The sequence below is a fragment of the Neophocaena asiaeorientalis genome, unplaced genomic scaffold (assembly GCF_003031525.2).
Source record: "Neophocaena asiaeorientalis asiaeorientalis breed wild unplaced genomic scaffold, Neophocaena_asiaeorientalis_V1.1 scaffold245, whole genome shotgun sequence".
In the NCBI taxonomy this organism is placed as follows: Eukaryota; Metazoa; Chordata; class Mammalia; order Artiodactyla; family Phocoenidae; genus Neophocaena; species Neophocaena asiaeorientalis.
Window position 1 is genome coordinate 2,093,632 of NW_020173953.1, and position 22,339 is coordinate 2,115,970.

At 37.5% G+C, this 22,339-nt stretch overlaps 1 protein-coding gene across 4 annotated transcripts in view; it reads left to right on the forward strand.

Annotated features, from left to right (window-relative positions):
• Nucleotides 1-21,709, forward strand: part of BACH1 (BTB domain and CNC homolog 1) — a 46,829-nt gene extending 25,120 nt beyond the window's left edge. For 3 of the 4 annotated variants that reach the window (XM_024752893.1, XM_024752896.1, XM_024752897.1), the window contains 3 exons: nt 2,793-4,130; nt 6,520-6,726; nt 17,831-21,709. In XM_024752893.1, coding sequence (XP_024608661.1) covers nt 2,793-4,130; nt 6,520-6,726; nt 17,831-18,286 — 2,001 coding nt within the window. In that variant the 3' untranslated portion in view covers nt 18,287-21,709. The remainder of the gene's footprint in view (nt 1-2,792; nt 4,131-6,519; nt 6,727-17,830) is intronic. The other variant, XM_024752898.1, reaches the window with a different exon arrangement.
• The last annotated feature ends 630 nt before the right edge of the window (nt 21,710-22,339 follow it).

Genomic DNA, 22,339 nt, shown 5'->3' on the forward strand with positions numbered 1-22,339 from the left:
CCCTCATGGATATGGGTTGGGAGTGAGTTGCAGGTGACAGCCTCCCTGTGATGCTTAGTTTTATTGTTTTCACTATGAGTCAGAGTTGTCAGATGTTAGTTTTTCAAGCAGCTGTTAGCTAAGGATTTTAGAATTTGGAGGAAACCTAAAAGATTATGCATTCCAACCTCCTCATTTTGTCTACATGTGGCTGTTAGGTACTCCAGAAGTGTTCTTTCTCTCCCTTTCTTCTTGAGATTGTGGCTATGCGTTGGTAGAAGAAAGGTGATTTTGTGTCATACTTATAGAGCCTTGCCCTTACACACCTTACGCCCACCAGCCTATTGTGGAGCTCACGCACCTAGATATTTAAGTCCTTGTTACCATCCTGCCTGCAAGAGACCTCTCTCTGGGGCAGGAGTGCTGGGTATACACTGACTCTTACAACAGCTTGCTTGATTTCATTAGTAACTACAGCTAGAAGAATGCTGAGCCTTGTGGCATTGGGACACACATTAGAAGCTGTTAAAAGGAATTTGGACAAAGTATGTAGAACTTCTGTGTGTACGACAGGTGTGTGGGGGCTGCTCTGTGATGACGCTAAGTCTACAGTTTACCTTATCGCTGGCCGTGCGTACGTACATGAAATTGTAGCTACAGTTTGGGGAAGCAAAATGTTGTCAGTTCTGTGGCAGAGGTCAGAGCAGATAATATGATAACCAAGACAACGACAGGAAGGGCCAACTATAGGTTAGCCATTGTTTTTTAAAAAGTAGCAACACGTATCATAATGGAGATATCCTTATTATGGTCTGTAGTTTCAAATTACTTAATATGACTTTCCAAGTAGAGAAAAATGTGATTCATGTGCATGGAAGGAAAGGTATATGCATGCATGTGTATGTATATGCATTCATTCATTCTAATTTGAATGTAAATCAAATTTTCAGATATTTGAAATGTTTCATCATAATGACAAATTGAAAAGATCATTGTGTAACTCACTGTCTTAAAATCCTCTTTTGATTATTTTAACTTATTTAAAAAATTTTTAATTGAAATATTTATTGAGATAATTGTAAATTCACATGTAGCTGTAAGACATAATGCAGAGAGATCCCTTGTTGCACTTTGTCCAGTTTCTTCTAATAGTAACATTTTGCAACATTATAGTACAATATCACAACTGTCAGGATTCTGACAGTAATACAGTTCACCCATCTTATTCAGACTTCCCTGGTTTTACTTGTACTAAATTGTGTGTGTGTATGAAGTTCTATACAGTTTCATTTTCTGGGTGGGTCCATGTATCCACCACCACAGTCTGAACAGTTTCAGCACCCACCCAAGGATCCCTTGTGTTGCCCTCTTATAATCACACCTACTTCCTTCCTGCCCTCTGTCTGCTCTCCCTTACCCCCTTGCTCCACTCCTAATCCCTGGCAACCATTAATCTGTCCTTTTCTAAAGTCTTGTCATTTCAAAAATGTTATATAAATGGAATCATAATAGTATGTGACCTTTTGGGATTGGCCTTTTTCCGCTTAGCATTATTCCTTTGAGATTTATCAAAGTTGTATGCATCAGTAGTGTGTTCCTTTTTATTGTATTCCATAGGGTGGGTGTACCAGTTTTTATTTAGCTATACAGCGACTGAAGGAAATCAGGCTGATTCCAGTTTTTGGCTGTTACAAATAAAGTTGCTGTGAGCACTTGTACAAACATGAGTTTTCATTTTTCTGGCATAAAAGAACAGGAGTGCAGTTGCTGGGATATAGGGTGGTTGCATGTTTAGTTTTGAAAGAAACTACCAAACTGGTTTTCAAAGTGGCTGCACCATTTTACATTCCCACCAGCAATACATGAGTGATCCAATTTCTACACATCTTCATCAGTATTTGGTGTTGCTATTTTTTATTTTAGCTATGTAAAAGCTAATTAAGTACTCCCAGTTTAGCAGTATTTTAAGAAGATCACAAAAAATTATATATTGATCACTCTTAAGGGAATTCAGTGTTTTAATATTAATTTTGTATTTTGTGCCCAGAATGAGGCTTTCCCTGCACTACAGTTGGTTTCATTTGCCCCTCACTTTGCAGAGGCAGGTTCAGTGTAAATGTGCAAGTTTCTGCTGAAAAGTTTTATTACCTAGAGTCCATGGATCTTTGCTAAAACAGTACTGGGCATGAGTTTTAGACCTTCACTTAGATCATTTTTTAAATCTGAATCTTTAAAAGTTTTATTAGAAATTTTTTGGCATGAAATAAAGATAATAATTACCATTTACTGTGCATTCACCATGGACCAGGACTACTTTAAGTGCCTTGGATATATTGTTTTCCATCCTTAAAAATTTCACTTTTGTAGTTTATAGCAGTTGTAGTTTATAGTTGTTTGGAATATAGTGACCACATGGGGCTGGGATGGCAACAGACACCTGGCACTTGACTGTGTGTTGCAGATCGTATCCATGTTGCTTTATTCCATAGATGATTTCTTTCAGCTAATGTGGAAAATTGTGGTAATGTTTATATCTTAACCTCATATGAGTAAATCATACTCCATGGGTCATTAAGAGTGGAGTCTATAAAGTGAAGGGTGTGGTCCCAATGAACAAGATGTGAGAAGCATGCTTTTCTAGAGTCACTTAGCTTTACATTTCCTAGAAGAATATTTTTCCTTACCAAATTAAAATACCCGTTTTGTAAATATCGTAAAGAGGTTACTCATCTTGCCACCCTCCTACTTCTCTTGTACTTATCTACTAGATGGCTTTCATGTGATGCATTTGTTTTTATTTTGTATATTAACAGGTGACAGTTAAAGGATTTGAACCTTTAATTCAGTTTGCCTACACTGCTAAACTGATACTAAGTAAGGACAATGTGGATGAAGTGTACAAGTGTGTGGAATTTTTAGGTGTACCTGATATTGAGGAATCCTGCTTTCAGTTTCTCAAATACAAGTTTTTGGACTCCACTGCAGACCAGCAAGAATGCCCAAGAAAAAAATGCTTCTCATCACCCTGTCAGAAACCAGATTTTAGATTTTCACTTTTGGACCAGAGGGATTTAGAAATTGATGAGGTGGAGGAATTTTTGGAAAATAAAAATGTTCAGACTCCTCACTGTAAACTCCGTAGGTATCAAGGCAGTGCAAAAGTATCTCCTCCTCTACAAGACAGTGCCAGTCAAACATGTGAATCCATGTGCTTAGCAAAGGATGCCGCTCTGGCTCTGCCATCTTTATGCCCCAAATACCGAAAATTCCAAAAAGCGTTTGGAACTGACAGAGTCCGTACTGTGGAATCCAGTGTCAAAGACATTCACACTTCTTCTGCTCAGCCAAATGAGACGTCTGAAAATGAGTGTCTAGGAGGAATCCAGGACTGTGCAGATTTGCGGGTGATTTTAAAATGTGAAGAAGGAAAATTAGCAATGGAACATGAAGAAGCCAAGAAGAAAGATCCTGCTTCTCAGTGCCCATCAGGAAAAACAGAAGCGACTCCTTTTCCCCCCACTTCTACAGATCCCCATGGGCTCTATTCTCTGTCTCTTTTACACACGTATGACCAGTATGGTGACTTGAATTTTGCTGGTATGCAAAACACGACAGTGTTAACAGAAAAGCCTTTGTCAGGTTCAGATGTTCGAGAAGAGAAAACTTTTGGTGAGAGTCAAGATTTGAAATCTGACTCTGGCCCCAGGGAAGATAGTAGCCTCGCCTCGAGTGATCTGAGTAGCGTGGAACGAGAAGTGGCCGAACACCTAGCGAAAGGCTTCTGGAGTGACATTTGCAGCACGGACTCTCCTTGCCAAATGCAGTTATCACCTGCCGTGGCCAAAGATGGCTCAGAACAGATCTACTCCCAGAAACGGTCTGAGTGTCCCTGGTTAGGTATCAGGATTAGTGAGAGCCCAGAACCGGGTCAGAGGACTTTCACAACGTTGAGTTCTGTCAATTGCCCTTTCATAAGTACTCTGAGTACCGAAGGCTGTTCTAGCAATTTGGAAATTGGAAACGATGACTATGTTTCAGAGCCCCAGCAGGAACCTTGTCCCTACGCTTGTGTGATTAGCTTGGGAGACGACTCTGAGACGGATACTGAAGGAGACAGTGAACCCTGTTCAGCCAGAGAACAAGAATGTGAGGTGAGCGGAAAATGAGTGTGTTGTTAAGTCATTGTTTTATTTTACCACCGTTAATTGGGATTAATGTGTCAGCTCCTGTTGCATCACTGGGGATGTGAGCTGGCTCAGAGAGGGAGGACGAAGCCCATACACAGTTAATTATACAACCATGTGATAAATACCAGGAGTGCATGATGAAGTTTGAAGGACTTCTGTGTTCATTTATTTCAAGTAGGTGTATTTATTTTGTTAACCAGATTATGGATTCACACATTGGCTGTTTAACTGTTTAAATCAAATGCCAGGTCCCGAGAGGAAAAAGAAAAATGATTCTGTAACATTATGTGATAACTTCTGGTTAAATACAGCATATATTCAGTCTTATTCACTGCCACATGGATGTCTAGACGTGGGACTAGTCACTTGGCAATAACTTAGCAGTGGCTGGTTGTAAGAATGTGGCTTCTGATCAAGAGTTTTCTTTCTTTTTTTTTTTTATCGCCCCTCTTTTTTATTTGAGTACAGGACTAGTTAACAATTTTTAAATTAATTTTTATTGTAGTATAGTTGATTTACAATGATGTGTTAGTTTCTGTACAGCAAAGTGAATCAGTTATACGTATACATATATCCACTCTTTTTATTTATTTTTTTATTTTTTTGCGGTATGTGGGCCTCTTACTGTTGTGGCCTCTCCCGTTGTGGAACACAGGCTCCGGACGCGCAGGCTCAGTGGCCATGGCTCACGGGCCCAGCTGCTCCGTGGCATGTGGGATCTTCCTGGACTGGGGCACGAGCCTGTGTACCCCACATCGGCAGGCGGACTCTCAACCAGGGAAGCCCTATCCACTCTTTTTTATATTCTTTTCCCATATAGGTCATTACAGAGTATTGAGTAGAGTTCCCTGTGCTATACAATAGGTTCTTATTAGTTATCTATTTTTTTATATAGTAGTATGTATATGTCAATCCCAGTCTTCCAATTTATCCCTCTCCCCACAGAGTTTTCTTTACACTGTTTTCTCAGAGCTATGAATTTTTTTCTTATTTTCCCTTAGTTATTTCATCTATTAATTTAAAGAATGTCTTAATAATTTAGCATGAATTACGTGTAGATGGTATGGTATTGATCATACTAAGCTTGATCTGTGTACTTTGTGTACAAATATTTGTATTTGATAGATGCTTTTTTGTAAAACATTACTATAGTTCCAGTAATAATAAGGGCATGTTAATTCTTTATCATGTTCTTTGGTTTGATAGCTGTTGGATGACATAGTATGAAAGAGGTTTTTTTTTTCCCTTGGCTGTGGAAGGAGGTGATTGGTGGTTTAATTTAAGAAGTAATATGTATGCATGAGTTACATCTATAGATTTTTATATGATATTTATAAATCCAGTGTTTGGAACTGTGAAAAGAATGTTAAAAATAAAACATTTAAGAAATTTTAGAGTGTTTTGTGTAACTAATTTCTGTTAGCTTGAAAAACTAAGTTACCACAGAAGCTGACCAATGTTTCATTTGTGTTTTTGATAATTAATACAATTAAACTGTCCCACAGTTTTGTTATGTTTTTAAATTATCTTCTTATTTTTTTCAAATTTAAGTATGTTGAAAATGACTTTAAAATATTCATAAGGTTTGGGCTTCCCTGGTGGCGCAGTGGTTGAGAGTCCGCCCTGCCAATGCAGGCGACACGGGTTCGTGCCCCGGTCCGGGAAGATCCCACATGCCGCGGAGCGGCTGGGCCTGTGAGCCATGGCCGCTGAGCCTGTGCGTCCGGAGCCTGTGCTCCGCAATGGGAGAGGCCCGCGTAACGCAAAAAAAAATATATATATATTCATAAGGTTTTTCTAACCATTTCTACATTGGCAAGTGAAATGAGTTATGTGAAACTGCCATTTTCCTGACAGAAAAATAAATTTTCTGAAATGCTTTAGAAATTACTAGTGTTAATATAACAGTATTAAATCCGTGGTACACAGTAATATAAATCAAAGAATAAAATAGATTTCTTTTTTCGGTTTGGGTAAAAATACATTAAAAATACTTTAGAAAGAGCCTTAAAGATAAAGATATCTATGGGTTACTAACATGCCCTAGTAAAATAATTTAAATTCTGTTTTTTCATCTTAACTACATTAATATATGTGTTGATAATGTTTGATTTGCTGAAAAAAATCTGCTTCTCAATTTGTCTTCTGAACCCTCTCTAAAATAGAATCAGAATATCAATTAAATTATCAGTCTTTTTATAAAGGATTGTATAGAAATCGGAAATAGGGATCTTTTTTCTTTTTAACGTCTAAATGAAGTTCCTTGGAAAACATAGGTACATATCTTTCTCTTCCTAGATTTAAGTAGAAACTACAAAATATAGCAACTACTAACGTTTATTTCACCTTATAGGTAAAACTACCATTTAATGCACAACGAATAATTTCGCTCTCTCGAAATGATTTTCAATCCTTGTTGAAAATGCACAAGTTGACTCCAGAACAACTGGATTGCATCCATGATATTCGGAGAAGAAGTAAAAACAGAATTGCTGCACAGCGCTGTCGCAAGAGAAAACTTGATTGTATACAGAATCTTGAGTCAGAAATTGAGAAGCTGGTAAGTATGCAGGTTTCTTCTTCTTCTAATTCCAACAATTCATTCATTCTTTTTTTTTTTTTTCAGACAGGAAATAGCTATTTCAATTCCTAAGTCAGATATAATGCTCAATTATACATTAATTTTAAAATTTACCAATTATCATTCTAAGAAAGTTATATGACATTTTCAGAAAGCTTAGGAAATAAAAAACAATGAGGGTTTTCATAGACTATTTTACTTGAGTAAGTGTTCTACATATTTAGCATGATATACAACCATATGTAAATTGAGGACTATTTCTGTGTGCTTTTAAAAAAATGATTTATAGATTAAGGATAATTTTACCATCTACCTAATTCTTGGTGGTTGAGTAAGGGTTAAAGATATTAATAAAGCACTTTAATCTCTTTGTGCTGTGTTTGGTGTCTATAAAAGCTGGTGTTCCAGTTGTTAGTTTTAATAACTAGTAACATGCTTTGGTTGATAACAAAAAAACCAGCCAACTTGGATCTTTCATCTAAGGGAAAGAATTCACGTGCTGGTATAAATTGAAATTTTTAAGATCTAATGAGATCCTAAGTGAGAAGAATGCTTATTTTATTGAATCTTATCTTCTATTGCAGCATCAAAACACAAATTAACCCCAAAAGTAGATTAATTTCCACCCATGTTTTTCTGCACCCTAGTGGTTGATAGAAGGAAACATTGTATGAAAAAAGATAACTGATAGTGCAGGCCAGCTAAAGCTAAAAATAAGGTTAGAGACATCAGGGAAAAAGTGCCTAGAAGTAGTAAAAACATTTGTTGAATGTTTGGTTTTGGGTCTTTGTTAATTATTGGTAAAAGTTTAAAATTGCGATTGTAGCAAATCTTTAAACATGAATGTTCCTAGGTATGAATAGTAAGTAAACAGCAACAATTTAGAAAAAAGACACTGCCTTTATATGCCTTCAGAAAAGTGGAAAAATAAAAATTTGTTATTTATATAGTATTGTGATATACTTTAGGCAAAAAGATGAAGATGTTTAACTATATAAAAAGATGAAGCAAACTGTATAAGGAGATGAAAAAGAAACCATATGTTTTACACATAGAGGTGTGAGAGATATTAAAAAACCTATAGGATATTGCTGAATGATTAGAGTTGTTAAGACCAAAGAAGAAAAGTGACAAATTCAGTAACATTTACCCAGTACTCTTAGGGTGTGTATCCGTCCATACCTGTAAGCATTAGTGTCCTTTCTTATTATCCAACTTTGGATTAAACACTTACCTGCCTTTAGACAGAGTACAGCATTTTAGCTTGAGTTTTTATTCTGTACTGTAATACAGAGATGCTTTCTAGACTGTTGGGTTGTATACTGCTATTTGAAATCAACATTGAATAAACTTGCACTACTGGAGTACTACTATACCTGCTTCTTTTAGTTTTGTCTTCACTCTCAGCTAGTGATGATTTTTAGCTGCCAGTAGAATTTATATGGTTTTCTTCCTCCTAAAAACAAACAAAAATGAAAACAAAACAAAAAACCCCTTTGTACTGATTGAGTTTGTTTCATCAGTAACTTTATTTTAGACATGTACTATGCAAATATGTTGGAGAGTAGCTATTACCCTTTAGAACTAGTCTATTTCATGACTCATAGGTCTTATTTATATTTTTTGATTGCAGTCAGATGTTGGATTGCTGGACAGTTGATGTTTTTACTGAATTTCAGGTATCTAGGATGAAGAGGTGTTGCGACTTTCTTTGGACTTTCTGCTCCCTCTGCCTTTGCTTCAACAGAGAGCAGTGGGAGATAGAGTGGTTAAAAGTGTGGGATTCTGTGCCTGTCTGTGGTACTTTGTAACTCTGGGCAGGCTGTTCAATTTCTCTGTCCCTCAGGTTTCTCCTCTTTACGATGGGATAATACTAATTCTTACTTTATAGAGTGGGTATTCATTTTTGAAGATTAAATGAGTTAATACATCTAAGCACTTGGAAGAGTGTCTGGACATAGTAAGCACTCAATAAATATTACCTTTTTATTCTTCTTCTTATTGCTATACTGTTATTTATCAATTTTCAGTTTTCTCTCCCTTAATTGCTCCTTTCCTGATGTCTCTGCCTAAACTGTAAATTCTGGGTTTGGACCTCACCCTTATATTGCCTCTCTCATTATGGAAAGGTTCATTTCATATGGTCAGTGGAATAACTCATGGTTAATTTCCAAGAGAAGGGAATATTTGGTTTTCCTGCAGTTTGAGTGGTCAGTACCCTATTTACCTATTGTATTAATTTGGACTCTTTGGTTGCAAGAAACAGAAACCATCTGAAACATGAATTACTGAATTTGTTGTAAGAATTTACGTGTGTCTCAATTAGAAGCCAAAGAATGGAGCCAGGCCTCGTAAATAGTGTAGAACAAGAAAGTAGAAAACTGCCAGGAACCCAGAGAACCTTCTCTCTGGCTGTGTGTGCCACCAAGTGTGTATGAGAAGAGTGGCCACAGCACAGCTCAAGAATAGTTTCCCTCTCCTCCAGAGACCAGTCCAGGCAGAGACTACAGTTCTAGTTAGTTCTAAATTCCCAAGGAGTTAGCCTGTTGGCCTGTTTCGGGTTTGGGTGTCCTCTTCTGTGACTAGAGGGCAGGGACAAACAGAAACAGAAAATGTGGCTGCCAGGAGCTCACATCTGGGCAGGTAGAGCAGACAGCCCGACAGGGGTCTCATTACCCAGATGTGCGCCAGGCTGAACTCGGTCTCTTTCCTCTTCTAGAATATCTCCAGGGGAGACATAGTAATTTTTTTTTTTTAATCAGAATAATTTACTTTGTGTTTCGGCTTCCTTGAATTCTGCTCCATCCTTCATACTGCTCTCGGTTCTAGTGATTTATACAGGCAAACTCCAGTTGCAAATTATAAGAGGCATGCTATAAGTTTCTGTCCTGCCGCAGATGTTTGTCTCAGATGAAAATAAGCAGAAAATATGCTACTTATTAGCTAATTAGAATTACAAGCTGGCTGGCCCTTTTCCAGAAGTAAAAGAGTTTAATGCTTAAGATACTACATTAAGAAGTTTACATAGAACTTAGACCCTGGTTTTTGGGTGATACTATGGACCTTGTTGTCTTTTGTAGAGAGAGAAGTTACCCCCGTGCTTCCATCACACGTTCCTGTTTAGTAGTATGGAGAATTAACAATATGGTAGAGTGGGACAGGTTTTTTTAATTTTTTTATCGGGATGTCACTTTTTGAAGCAGTAGACAAGCAGTGTTTCCCAGTCTTTATGGTGTGGGTGGAATTAGCAGACCTATTTAAGGGAAATTACATGTTTCATAATGAAACATCCATTTTAATATAGCCAATGATTGAATTAAATATTAGTAAATTCACAGTATGTCCATTTGGTATTTATATTCAGGTGAAGGGTCCCCTATTTTTGTAAGCTTTGGTCTTTGGCCTATTGACTTTGAATTTTTTGTAGTTGGTCCTAAAAGTAATAACCTAATAGACTGTGGATGGATCAGCACATGAAAAAAAGTATAGTTATCATGTGTAAAGGGTGCTTTTATAGTCTTTATGTGCTGGGAAAGCCAAAGGGAGACGTTAGTTCGAATTCAATAAATTAATGAGTTGTATTTCTCAACAAGAAGTTCTATCAGAATCAAAAACAAAACCTTTGAAGAAAAGGAAAGGTGTGTATTTATTTGGTTGATAAATCGATGGCATTGACTTTTAATGTTTATTTGAAATTTGATAATATGTTAGAGGTTAGGCATTAATTCAGTATTGCTTTGACTATAAGGATTGAATATGCATAATCTATAAACCAAAAACATAACTTTTCTTTTTACCAATAAATATAAGATCTTGAACAAAGTTCAGGAATCATTCAACTTCTGTTATGTGTTTGACTTACAAGGCTCTTGTCTCTGTAGGATTCTTTACAAGGTCCATGTTTATTCTTTTCTGTAAGATTAATTCAGAAGTTAGAAAATGTGTGTCTCTGATACCATTTTGGCCTGAAACAAAGATAACCTTGAAATGAAGCTTGCTTTTTAAAGAAAAAAAATTAAATTACCAAAATGTAATTTCTCTTAGAAGATATCAAATATTGATTGATATCAACTTATAAGTGATCAGAAATCACAATATTCACAAAACTCTGGAACTGAGGGTTGAGGTGATCACACACCATTTTGTTTCATTGCCCTTGTCCATTATGATGGTGTAGGAGTAAAATGACCTCATCTGTCTTTAGTGTTTTGAATTTTGTTGTGAAGATTGTATTTTATTAAAAATAAACCTTTTCTAGTCACATTTTACTGGCTGCTCTAGTCACGTGTGTACTGTTGTCTCCAAACCCTCCCATGCGTTTCTGGAACCTGCCCTCTGCCACTCTGTAAGGCCCTTTAGCAGCCTGTCTTGAAATGTGGTCTGTTTACCATTGGCATCAGTTACCCGGGGGTGCCCCCTCAAAATGCACCTGCCTTAGCCCCATCCCAGACCTGTGGGAGGGGCCCAGGAACATGCATTTTATAAAAGTTTCCTGGGTAAATCTTTATTATGCACATTAAATTTTGAGAACCTACTGCACTAGGACACAAAAGTCAGTTGGAAACTCTGCCTGGCCACTGGTAGCTCTGTGGCCTGGAGAAATAATTTCACCTCCAATACCCAATTCCCTTATTGATAACATGGAGATAAGAATAGTACCTCCCTCAGGTGTGGTGCGAGGATCTTATACCTTCAAGGATGGAAAGCTCTTTGTACTGCCCAGCATGTGTTCAGGGCTCAAGAAATATTAGTAGTTGTGTTTTCTATAAGCATCTGCTGGTCACTCCATATTAAATGTACTGGGTACCAGGAAATCAAAGATCAATGAGACATAGTCCTTGTCAGTAAAATGCTTGTAGTGTCATAGGGAGCCAGGTTTATGTGTTTTCATTTTTTTCTTGAGATTCATTTTCCTCCTCCCCATTCTAAAAATTTCAAGCTTTAAGAAAAGTTAAATGAATGGTACAGTAAGCAACCGTGTACTCCCTGGGTAGATTCAACAGTTATTGACATTTTGCCACCTTTGCTCTCTCCTTGTTTCTGTGGGTCTTAGTCTCTGTCTCTCTGGCCAGGTGTGTGTCCCCCTGCTCCGCTTGGTTGGTCTATAGGTCTTTCTCTCTCTCTGTCCCTCTTAGTCAGTTTTGGACTCTTTCTAACTGCAGTTGGGTGATCTTGGTCTCAGTGCCTTTCTGTCTCTATTGCTCTACTTTTATTTTCTGAATCACTTGAAACCTACCACATTATGACATTTCACCTGTAAATGCTTAAACATGAATCTTCTAGAAATAGACATTTTTATATATCTTTATCACATATATTTACCAATCTTTGTCACACCTGAGAAAATTAATAAATCTTAAACAATATATATAGTTCCTATTCAGATTAATTAATTGTTCCCCAAACATATTTCATCTATATGCTTATTTTTCCTTTTCAAACTAGGATCCTATCCTCACATGATGCGTTTGGTTCTGTCTTTTTAGTCTCTTCATCTAGAACAAATACTCCTTCTCGCCCCCTCCTTTATTTTTTTAATGACAGTAACTTTTTGAAGAGTCTAGGCCAGTGTTCTCATAAAATGTCTACTCTTAAAGTCTGTCTGATTGTTTCCCCTTGGTTTTATTTAACACCTTCCTTCACTCCTTGTATTTCACGTAAACTGTGAAAGTGTGAGTTCTTAGGTTGAGATTAAACGTTCATCCTTGTGTCCTTCATTCTGCGTTAGTTGGGGAGGCACAATGTCAGGGTGTCCCACCTGAGTGCATGGGAATTGCCAGATCATTTCCAAAAATTTTTTTTGCCTTTGTAATTGTTTAGTAATCTGTGGAGTGTTTATTAGGCACTTTACGAATATCCAGTTCCCCAGCACTCCTATGTCCTTTGGTTTTAAGCATACTTTGATGGCCTTTGCAATGGGGGTTGCAAAATCATGATTTTTCTAATTCTGTCATTGCACTTACATTTATTGGTATTCCTCTATAAAAAGAACTTTCCTTCCCTCCTGTTTCCCTCCCTCCCACCACAACTCTTTAGTATCACTGTAGACTCATGGATTATTTTTTTTCTAATTTAATTTCTTAGAACCCATAGTAGTCATCGGTCTTCTTGATATTGACATTTTTTTCAGACTTGCCTGGGGAGAGCCAGCCTCCTCTGCCAGGTGCTGTGTGCTTTTGACATGACCCCGTTAGTGCTTCTGTGCCATTTAGAACAGCATGTCATAGGCTCACCTTGTACCTCTCTTGTTCGAAGATTTGGGAATCACCCCTTTCTCTAAAAATCCCTGGTTTCTTATAGCAGGTATTAGGTTGTAGAAAGCATGCTTGCTGCTGGAGTGTTGCTTCTTCTGGGAAATGTGTGTGTGTGTGTGTGTGTGTTTGTGTGTGTGTGTGTGTGTGTGTAAAATCATGAGTGCATTCAGGATGTATATTATCCTTCAATAAATAAAAGTATGTTAGAAATCATGAGTTCATGCAGATATTTCTAGTCAAAATTTAGTAGTTTAGACCTTTTGTCTTTTTGCTTCGATTATATATATATTTTTTAAAAGAAATAAATTTATTTATTATTATTTTTTAAATTTATTTTTACCGTGTTGGGTCTTCATTTCTGTGCGAGGGCTTTCTCTAGTTGTGGCAAGCGGGGGCCACTCTTCATCGCGGTGCGCGGGCCTCTCACTATCGTGGCCTCTCTTGTTGTGGAGCACAGGCTCCAGACGCGCAGGCTCAGTAGTTGTGGCTCACGGGCCTAGTTGCTCCGCGGCATGTGGGATCCTCCCAGACCAGGGCTTGAACCCGTGTCCCCTGCATTAGCAGGCAGATTCTCAACCACTGCGCCACCAGGGAAGCCCTATTTATTTATTTTTGGCTGCGTTGGGTCTTCATTGCCGCACGCGGTCTTTCTCTAGCTGCAGTGCGCGGGCTTCTTATTTCAGTGGCTTCTCTTATTGTGGAGCACGGGCTCTAGGCATGCGGGCTTCAGTAGTTGTGGCACGCAAGCTCAGTAGTTGTGGCTTGCGGGCTCTAGAGCGCAGGCTCAGTAGTTGTGGCACATGGGCTTAGTTGCTCCACGCCATGTGGGACCTTCACGGACCAGGGCTCGAACCCGAGTCCCCTGCATTGGCAGGCGGATTCTTAACCACTGCACCACCAGGGCAGTCCCTGTATTTATATTTTATCTTTTTTCATTATAGGGAAAATCTTGGCTTCCAATTATATTTACTATTTGATAAATACATACATATGAAATATATGTCATAAAATTATAATGTCAATATTACTATCAATAATAAAGAGATTGAGTAAAATTTTAAATTTCTTTGCTTTTTCTTTGCCCTTAAATATATACCATAGTACTGAAGTTTAAAATTTAAAAATTATTCAGAGTAGTTCTTTATGTTAGCAATTTTATATACAATTAATTTAATTTGTTGTTTCTGGGATTTACTCTTCACATTTTTTAAGTTTAATTTTTGAATATGTAAAAACATCTGTATGGTCTAAAAGTTAAAACTATGTTTTAAAAAAGCTACTCCAAAGTCTTGATCCCATTTTCTCCCTATACCCTATTCATAGCTATTTCCTGTAGGTAACTATTACCATTAATCTCTAGATTTTTTCCCTTGTGTTTCTTTTCTAAAAACAGGTTCATGTTTTGTATGTGTTTTTATTACCCTTTCTGCTACAGAGCAGTATTCTGTGTATACCATTCCGTATTCTGTTTTTGCTCAAGAAGTGATTTCCAGGAAATGTTTTCCTTAGTTCACAGTGGTTGTCATTTTGCTTTAAAGCTCCATAGTACTCAGTTGTGGCTGTCTGTAGCATACACAGTTAATCCAAACCAGTTTCTTATTAGTGGACATTTGGGATGCCATAGTTAAGAACTTTAAACATTGTTTTCTCTAATGTTTGAGAAGATGTGTCTTCAGGATAGATTCCTAGAAGTAGGATTGTTGGATCAAGAGTAAATACATATGTAATTTTGTTAGATATTATTGAATTCCCTTCAGTAGCGGTTTATGGCATTTTGCTTTCCCACCAGCAGTAATATGTGTGTCTGTCTGCCCACAACCTCAGCAGAGAGTTTGTTGTCAGCTTTTGTTTTTTTCCCAATCTAATTGTGAGAATTGATATCTCACGGTAGCTTTTATTTTTCTGTCTCTTATGAGTGAAACTGAGCACTTGTATTCATATTTTTAAGGCTCATTTTTATATTTCTAGGAACTGTCTATTCAGAGGTTTTGCATCATAAGGGACTATTAGTCACCATTTTCTAGCAGTGAGTACCCTTTGATCTAAAGTAAATTGTCGGGCTTCCCTGGTGGTGCAGTGGTTGAGAGTCCGCCTGCCGATGCAGGGGACCACGGGTTCGTGCCCCGGTCCGGGAAGATCCCACATGCCGCAAAGTGGCTGGGCCCGTGAGCCATGGCCACTGAGCCTGTGTGTCCGGTGCCTGTGCTCCGCAACGGGAGAGGCCACAACAGTGAGAGGCCCGTGTACCGCAAAATAAATAAATAAAGTTAATTGTCACTGTCACCTGGCTCTTTTGGTGCCAAATTCTTCCACTCCTCATCTTTACTGGGTGAGTTATATTTTGATTTTTTTTAAACTTCTTATATTGAATGAATATTGTACACTAGCTGTTCAAAATGTGGATTTGGATGTAAATCTGTTTTCTTCCCATAAAATTCAGAATAATACCAGGGTTCATTTTTTAAAAATACATCTGTGATTAAAGCCATAGTACTTCACACTTAGGATTTATAGAGTTGCATTATAAGAAAATTAAAGTATATTGTAGAAATAGGTAGCAGGCTACTGGTAGTATGTTTGGGAGGTATCTTTAATAATGATATCATGAAGTTCTTAAGTTGAATTGCTTTAGTTAAACTGAGTGCTATTGAAGTAAATTTGTGTTTTAAAATGAGAGTGAAATGGAAAAATCAGCTAATTTCCTGGAAACTTACCCATGTAGGAGTTAGCTTAAAGTATGGAGGAACAGAAAGGGAACATTTAATTTCTAGAAATAATCATGGTAGAGTTTCAGGGTTGTACCTATTGGTTTTAATTGTTGTAAAGAAGCAAGCCATCTTGTATGGGACATACTTATAGTCCTGTCATCCTTTATTTAGTGAGGTAATAGTGAGAATATTTAAGGTTGTATTGATATTTATCAAAAGATATGGAAGTTACAAATATTTGTCATCTTCATAGTATCTGTAGGTCAAGTAGTAGTTCTGATTTCTGGGAGGAAGGTCAAATATTCATTATTTTCCTTAACCATATTTAATTTAAAAAACCAGCCAACAGTTGAAATTTTGTCTGCTGCTATTTAGAACAGAGATTTATCTTAACTTTGATAGAGGAGTCAGTGGCTGATATTGTTATGACTAAGGAAAAAGGTTTCTCATTTTCTTCTGGAAGCTTTGTTTCCATACTCATTTGGATTGGCTTCTGAAGGGCCATAAAGAGAAGTGGGTGCTGATTGCTTTAAATGTGTTCTTTCTCTGGTCAGGTGGTAGGCACTGTTCTCTCCCTGTAGGTACCAGCAGACTCATTTTATCACAAGGCTACAACTGACAAACCTTCCGTAAGAAAAAATGTACTTCCTGAACATTGATCTTGCTTTTATTTATTTTATATATATATATCTTTTCTTGGCGTATACCTATTTTTTCAAACCACAACAAATTGGAGAATACCTTGCAATATAAAATTTTAGTGTTTTGTATTCATTGCATATTTTCTCAAAATATTAGATGGCCTTGAAATATTTAAAAACTAACTACCAATAGTTGGAGTCACAGTTTTGTAGAAAAACTTTTACCTAAAACCGCAACAGTACTTTTGTGCAAAGCAGATTTCTTTTTAACCTTTTAGCTATTTTTGTCCCATAAAAGCATCTATTTAAAGGTTGACCATTGTAGATGATTACTATGAAATAACCTGTCTAAATGTTAACTGGCAACACTTAACAGCTCAGCTCTCTTGAAGCTGCCAATGAGCAGAAGGCCAAGAGAGTTGTCATAAATTTCACAAGAGAAATATTTGACTCTCTATCAATATTTATTTACTCTTACCTTATAAACAGTTTGATTATTTGGTTTTTTAGCTCATACTAGATTAGGAGCAATGCAGTGGTAGAGTAGGAAGGATGAGGTGGGGCAATGATAGAAAAAAGACCACACCATCTGCAGCAACCAGTGATGGCAGACAGAAAGACCGGAACCAGGAAAACTTGAACAAAATTCCATGGTTGACTTTCCTGTAGGGATAAACATTTAAATGAAAATAATAACAGCACCAGTAGTAATAATAATTAACAAACACAAGTCCCCTCCCCTTCTCCCTTCTTCACACTTTAGTAACTCACCCACTAGCTTTCTGACTCCGGGCATATTAAACTCTGAATCCCATCTATAAAATGGGTTTGATATTACTGAAATCAACAGAGTCATTGTGAGGATTACGTAGCTGAGGTTACGTATTTCAAAACATTCAGCACAATATCTGGCACAAAGTAAATGCCCAACTAATGTCAGTCATTACTAGAATCTTGCAGGAGTTATGATCACTGTGTTTGTACTTTTTTTGGTTGCATTCCATCCAAAAAGTTCACACTCATTTACTTGCAATCCACAAATCCAAAAAGCTCTGAAAATCATGTAAGTTTGTCACAAACTATTTTGGCCAAAGAACTGACACAAGCTGACAGGGTATGTAGAGTCTTTATTTAACCTACTTTGTGCATGGATACTTTCATGTGTTTTATTTAGAAATCTGAAGACATTTGATAGTGGGGTGCTACCTCAGACCCTGCTAGAGGAATTAGGTGTGCATCTGTATTTTCTTTCTAAAATCTGAAAAATTCTGAATCCCAAGATACATGTAGGCCTAAGAGTTTTGGATGGGGACTTATGGACCTGAGGTGTTAAATATATTTTTGAATTGAATTGACAGGAAAAATTCCACATGACCTTATATAATGAGAAGACACTGTGGATATCAATGTTTGCTCACCTTAGGAATGTTGATTGAGCTCATAAACACAATTCACTGTATTCTCTTTCTCACCCTCACAGCAAAACGAAAAGGAGAGCTTGTTGAAGGAAAGGGATCATATTTTGTCCACTCTGGGCGAGACAAAGCAGAACCTAACTGGACTTTGCCAGCAAGTCTGTAAAGAAGCAGCTCTAAGTCAAGAACAAATACAGATACTCGCCAAGTACTCGGCCTCCGATTGCCCACTTTCCTTTTTAATTTCTGAGAAAGGAAGGAGTACTCCTGATGGTGAGCTCACGTTACCGTCGATTTTGAGTTTGCCTGAAGGGCCTGCAGCTGGGCCGCCTGCTGGGGAGCAGAGCCCTCGCTATCCCAGTGCCAAGGGTGGTGAGGCGGGTGGTACCTGGGGCCCGGAGTCCCGGGCAGCTGCCAGCGCCCCCTCGGAGCAGGCCGGGCCCGGGGAGCAGTGTCGCCAGAGTGGTGGCATCTCCGATTTCTGTCAGCAGATGACCGACAAATGTACTACTGATGAGTAAACTTGCTTCCACTTCCTTCAGACCGTCTCATTTTCTACTGAAATTTTGACATTGTCTTGAAAGCCTGACATAGCCATAGCCATCTGTCTCTTAACAATATCGTTTTTCTCCCCTTGTAGTTTGCCATTAAGGGAATTCCTCTGAGGTCAACCCTTGACTTTTCCTTGATTTCCACAGGAGATGCAGAAATGACTTGCCTCCTGGATACCGAAAAATCATATGTGGAAATGTAGTAAGGCTTTGAAAACTCACATGTTTTAAAGAATAATAACTATTAGTAATGACTCTTCCCAGTATTAAAAATAAATAAGAAAATGAAAACTGTGGCGTATCAGGCAACATTTAAACACCTTGAAACGTCGGCAGATAGTTCTTACTATCAAGAAGTATCCTGCAAAAGTTTAATAATCTGACCTTCTTACAGCATACTGGTTTAAAAGAAAATTTCTCCCCAAGTAACGCTGATAGGGTTCAGTTCTACTGAGAAGTAGGGTGTCAGCTCCTTGGGAATATTGGTGTAGAACCGCAGTGTGAAAACATGATGTAATCTTCTTGCCTGAATCCCAGCACTTTGCTGTTCAGCTCCTGTTAAAACCAGAGATTGGTTGGCCTGCACTGTGAGTCCTGAGCTACGCTGGGAATGGTTAGGAAACGGGCAAACGGTGGGCTAAGGCAGAGGCTTCTGCTCCTCCTCAGTGTCAGCTCTCAAGGAGTTCTGGCTGCGTCAGCGGTAGATAAGTGTCATTTCCCTCTTTTCTCTTCAGTCTCTTCCACATCTGAGTCCATCATGATCTTTCTGTTTCCTGACATTCTTGTCACTTTGGAAGAAGAAATAAGACTCAGGATACAGTGGCATGAGCTCATGTGTTGGGAGCATTGTCTTAGCCTCCCTAGAATCTTGGAGAGCTAGCTCCCCAGATACAAGGCTGTCGGCCTTGCCACCATAAGTCACCCATGCAAGGAAACCAGATATCGTGGGGTAAGAAGATTGCCTACATTGATCAGGAGTGGCAGTTCATTTTCCATCCTATTTTTTGAAGTCCTATGGTTTCTTTGTAAAAAGCATTATGATAGATAAAAATGTATCTACAGCAACCATGCAGGTTTGTGAAATAGGATGAAACTTGATCTTGTTCCATTGTGGGTTTGAATTTGGAAGCCAGATTTAATCTTGTTCTCTTCCCCAAATCTAGTATATAAGGGCACACAAATCATTTTGGACTTGGGCATTTTAAAATCAGTCTTTGTGTTTATTCAATCCTGTTTTACAATAGTGTTTTGATAATCTGAGCCCCTACCCCATAACATTTTACCGTGGTTCTTAGCCATTCTGCTGCTATTATAGGCTTGGTTGGGAGTCAAACGAAAGCTATGGACCTCTCAATGACGAAAACAAAATTTCATATTCACATGCACAGAAACATTTGCAGAATTCAGTTTGAAAGGGTACAGAGAGTGATTTTTAGGGTTTGGATTAGAAAGTACTTCATTTCACCAAGATGAGACACCTGAGAGGAGACTTCTGTAGATTGCATCCTGAGTCTAGTGAAGGGCTTGTGTAGCTGATGTGGGAGACCGTCATCTGCTGTGTAGGAATGGGTCTCAAACCAGTAGGCCTCTGCTGTGAGGGGATGTGGGGACCAGACTTCATATTTCAGAGCAATTTGTCAAATGTTACCCTTTTTCATGGGGGCGGGTGGTGGTGCGTTGGGAAGATACTGCTAGTATCTTCAGTGGTTTGTATGTTATCTCTGTTATCAGCTTAGTTGTTGTAAGAGAAAACTGGTTGGGCTTGTTTATTTTCTAGAGGCTTTTATAAGTACACTCAAGAATTTGTCAGGGAGAATGATAATTCAGTGGTAATGCATCCCGTACTACAAAAGAATGATATGTGTACGTGTTTCTGTGTGTATATATATATATATATATATATATATATATACCCCCATGTAGCTATTTCTTTGATACTTGTAATTTTAAATTTTAACTTCAAAATATAATATAGAACCTTTTCTGGTTTACAAAATGCAAAATCTTATATAAGCCAATGGACTCCTTGATTTCCTACCTCAGTGTACACTCAACTGTTTGTCACATCAGTTTGTGTATGTGCAAATGTCAATCTTTTGCTTTAATTGCTACTGTAAATAACTGCTTTGAAAGATTACTTTCTATTTTATAAACCTAGTTGTCTCCAGAGTTTAAATACGATCTTTAAGGCACTTGGTTTAAATTTCTGTCTACATATAAAGTTTAGCATTAAGGGTTTATTTTAATGATATTCTGATTATTGGCCAAGTGTAATGTTTTGTAAAATATAGCATTACTTTTAATAGCCAGCATGTAATACAAGTAACTACACTACCTCATACCTATATCATTTTCAAGTTGTAATCCAGAGGGGCAGATAGATAAAAAAAATTTTTATCTTTGTCTTTTGGCCATAAAGTGGGGAAGTTTTTATATATTGCATAGCATTACGCATTTATGCCTATTTTAACATTAACTTCTAAAGAAGTTTTTTCTAAGAAAATTTGTTTTAAGTTCATTTTTTTTTTGAGGCTGCCGAAGACAAATGACAGGATTATGTGTATACAGTGTATATCTTTTCCTTCATGCAGAATTTTGGCAAAGTGTTTTTCAGTTTGTATATTGCATATTTACATGATCATTGTTCCTTATTTTATGAGTTAGCCTTCTCACTGCTTGATGATTTTTCAAAAGCTGTTAGGTCTAACTTGATAAAATAACCATACCTTAAAGTTTTTTTCATTATTTGAATCCTGCAGCTATAGCAAATAATCTGTCGTTAAATTGTTATATTCAAGACAAATATGGATATAAATCTAAGTTCTCCATCTGTACATTTTATAACATAATTTACTATAGCTTAATGCTTAACTAATTTAAAATAAGGAATCAGATATATTTGGTGCAGTAGACGATACAGGTTGCATGTGGACACTCAGCCACATTAACAACTTGGAAAAAAAATTTTAAAAATGGCAATGTTATAATGAATTCTCAGGTGAACTTTTTTCAGTTATGGAACATCTATTTTGAATTTGTAAATATTTTAACTGTTTTATTAAGGCATGTAATAAACTATTCTTTGAAACTTGTTGGGCAGAATGAAATTTTAAAGCCGTAATGGCAAAGATGGCATACTGATTGTAAAATAAACAGAAATAATAACGGCTATTGATTTTTTTTTGTATCTTTCATAATATAATTTTCTAACAATGCAATGAAACCACTAAGTTAATATATCCATATCTGTTAAGATCATGTTTCATCAAAAGTGAACTTCCATAGTATTTAATTTACATTTTCTTCCTAATGTGCTTATCCAAATGTAGCAAAGCTAGAAATGTTAGATGTTGGTAATAAAATGACAGTTCAATAAAATTCTCTGAAATTGCTTCTGATTGACTAGAGTTGTACATTCCATTTCCAGTTTTTCATCTCTCATATGAGTTTACTAATTTTGGTCTTTTGATCAATAAACAGTATGACTCTGGCATTTGTATGAGAGAGTCTTTCATTAGTTGATTATCATGCCTGAAAAGAAAGTTCCCAGCAGTCGGTTGTTCAAGGAAGCACAGATTTAATTTTAGTCTTTGGCTAGAGCTGTAGGGTTTTGTAAGGGGTAGTATCTCTTTCAGTCCTCAGTTTTAAAAAATTTATCTGTGGAGTCAGTTCTACCATGTTACATTCAACTTCTATCCAGGCCCTTGTAATCGAGCTTTGAGCAGCTGCCCAGAGCTATCTGCATCGAGATCAGGGTCTTCTGATCCTATAATTGTGAGTCTCATCTGGGGGTGATATTGCATCCTGTGTGGAGGCTTAATTTTGGCCTAATGCATTGATCGTTTCTGGGGGAGAGACTTCACCATTGCATAATGCCTTCATTTACATTTCCCCTTCCAGTGGTATTTCTGGCACCCAGGACGGATTGAGTGAGGGCTCCCTCTAGGGGCTCCGGGGCCGTACTCCTGTGTGAACAAGCATTTTCAGGCCTGAGCCTCAGTGATGTGCAGGCTGCCCCTTGCA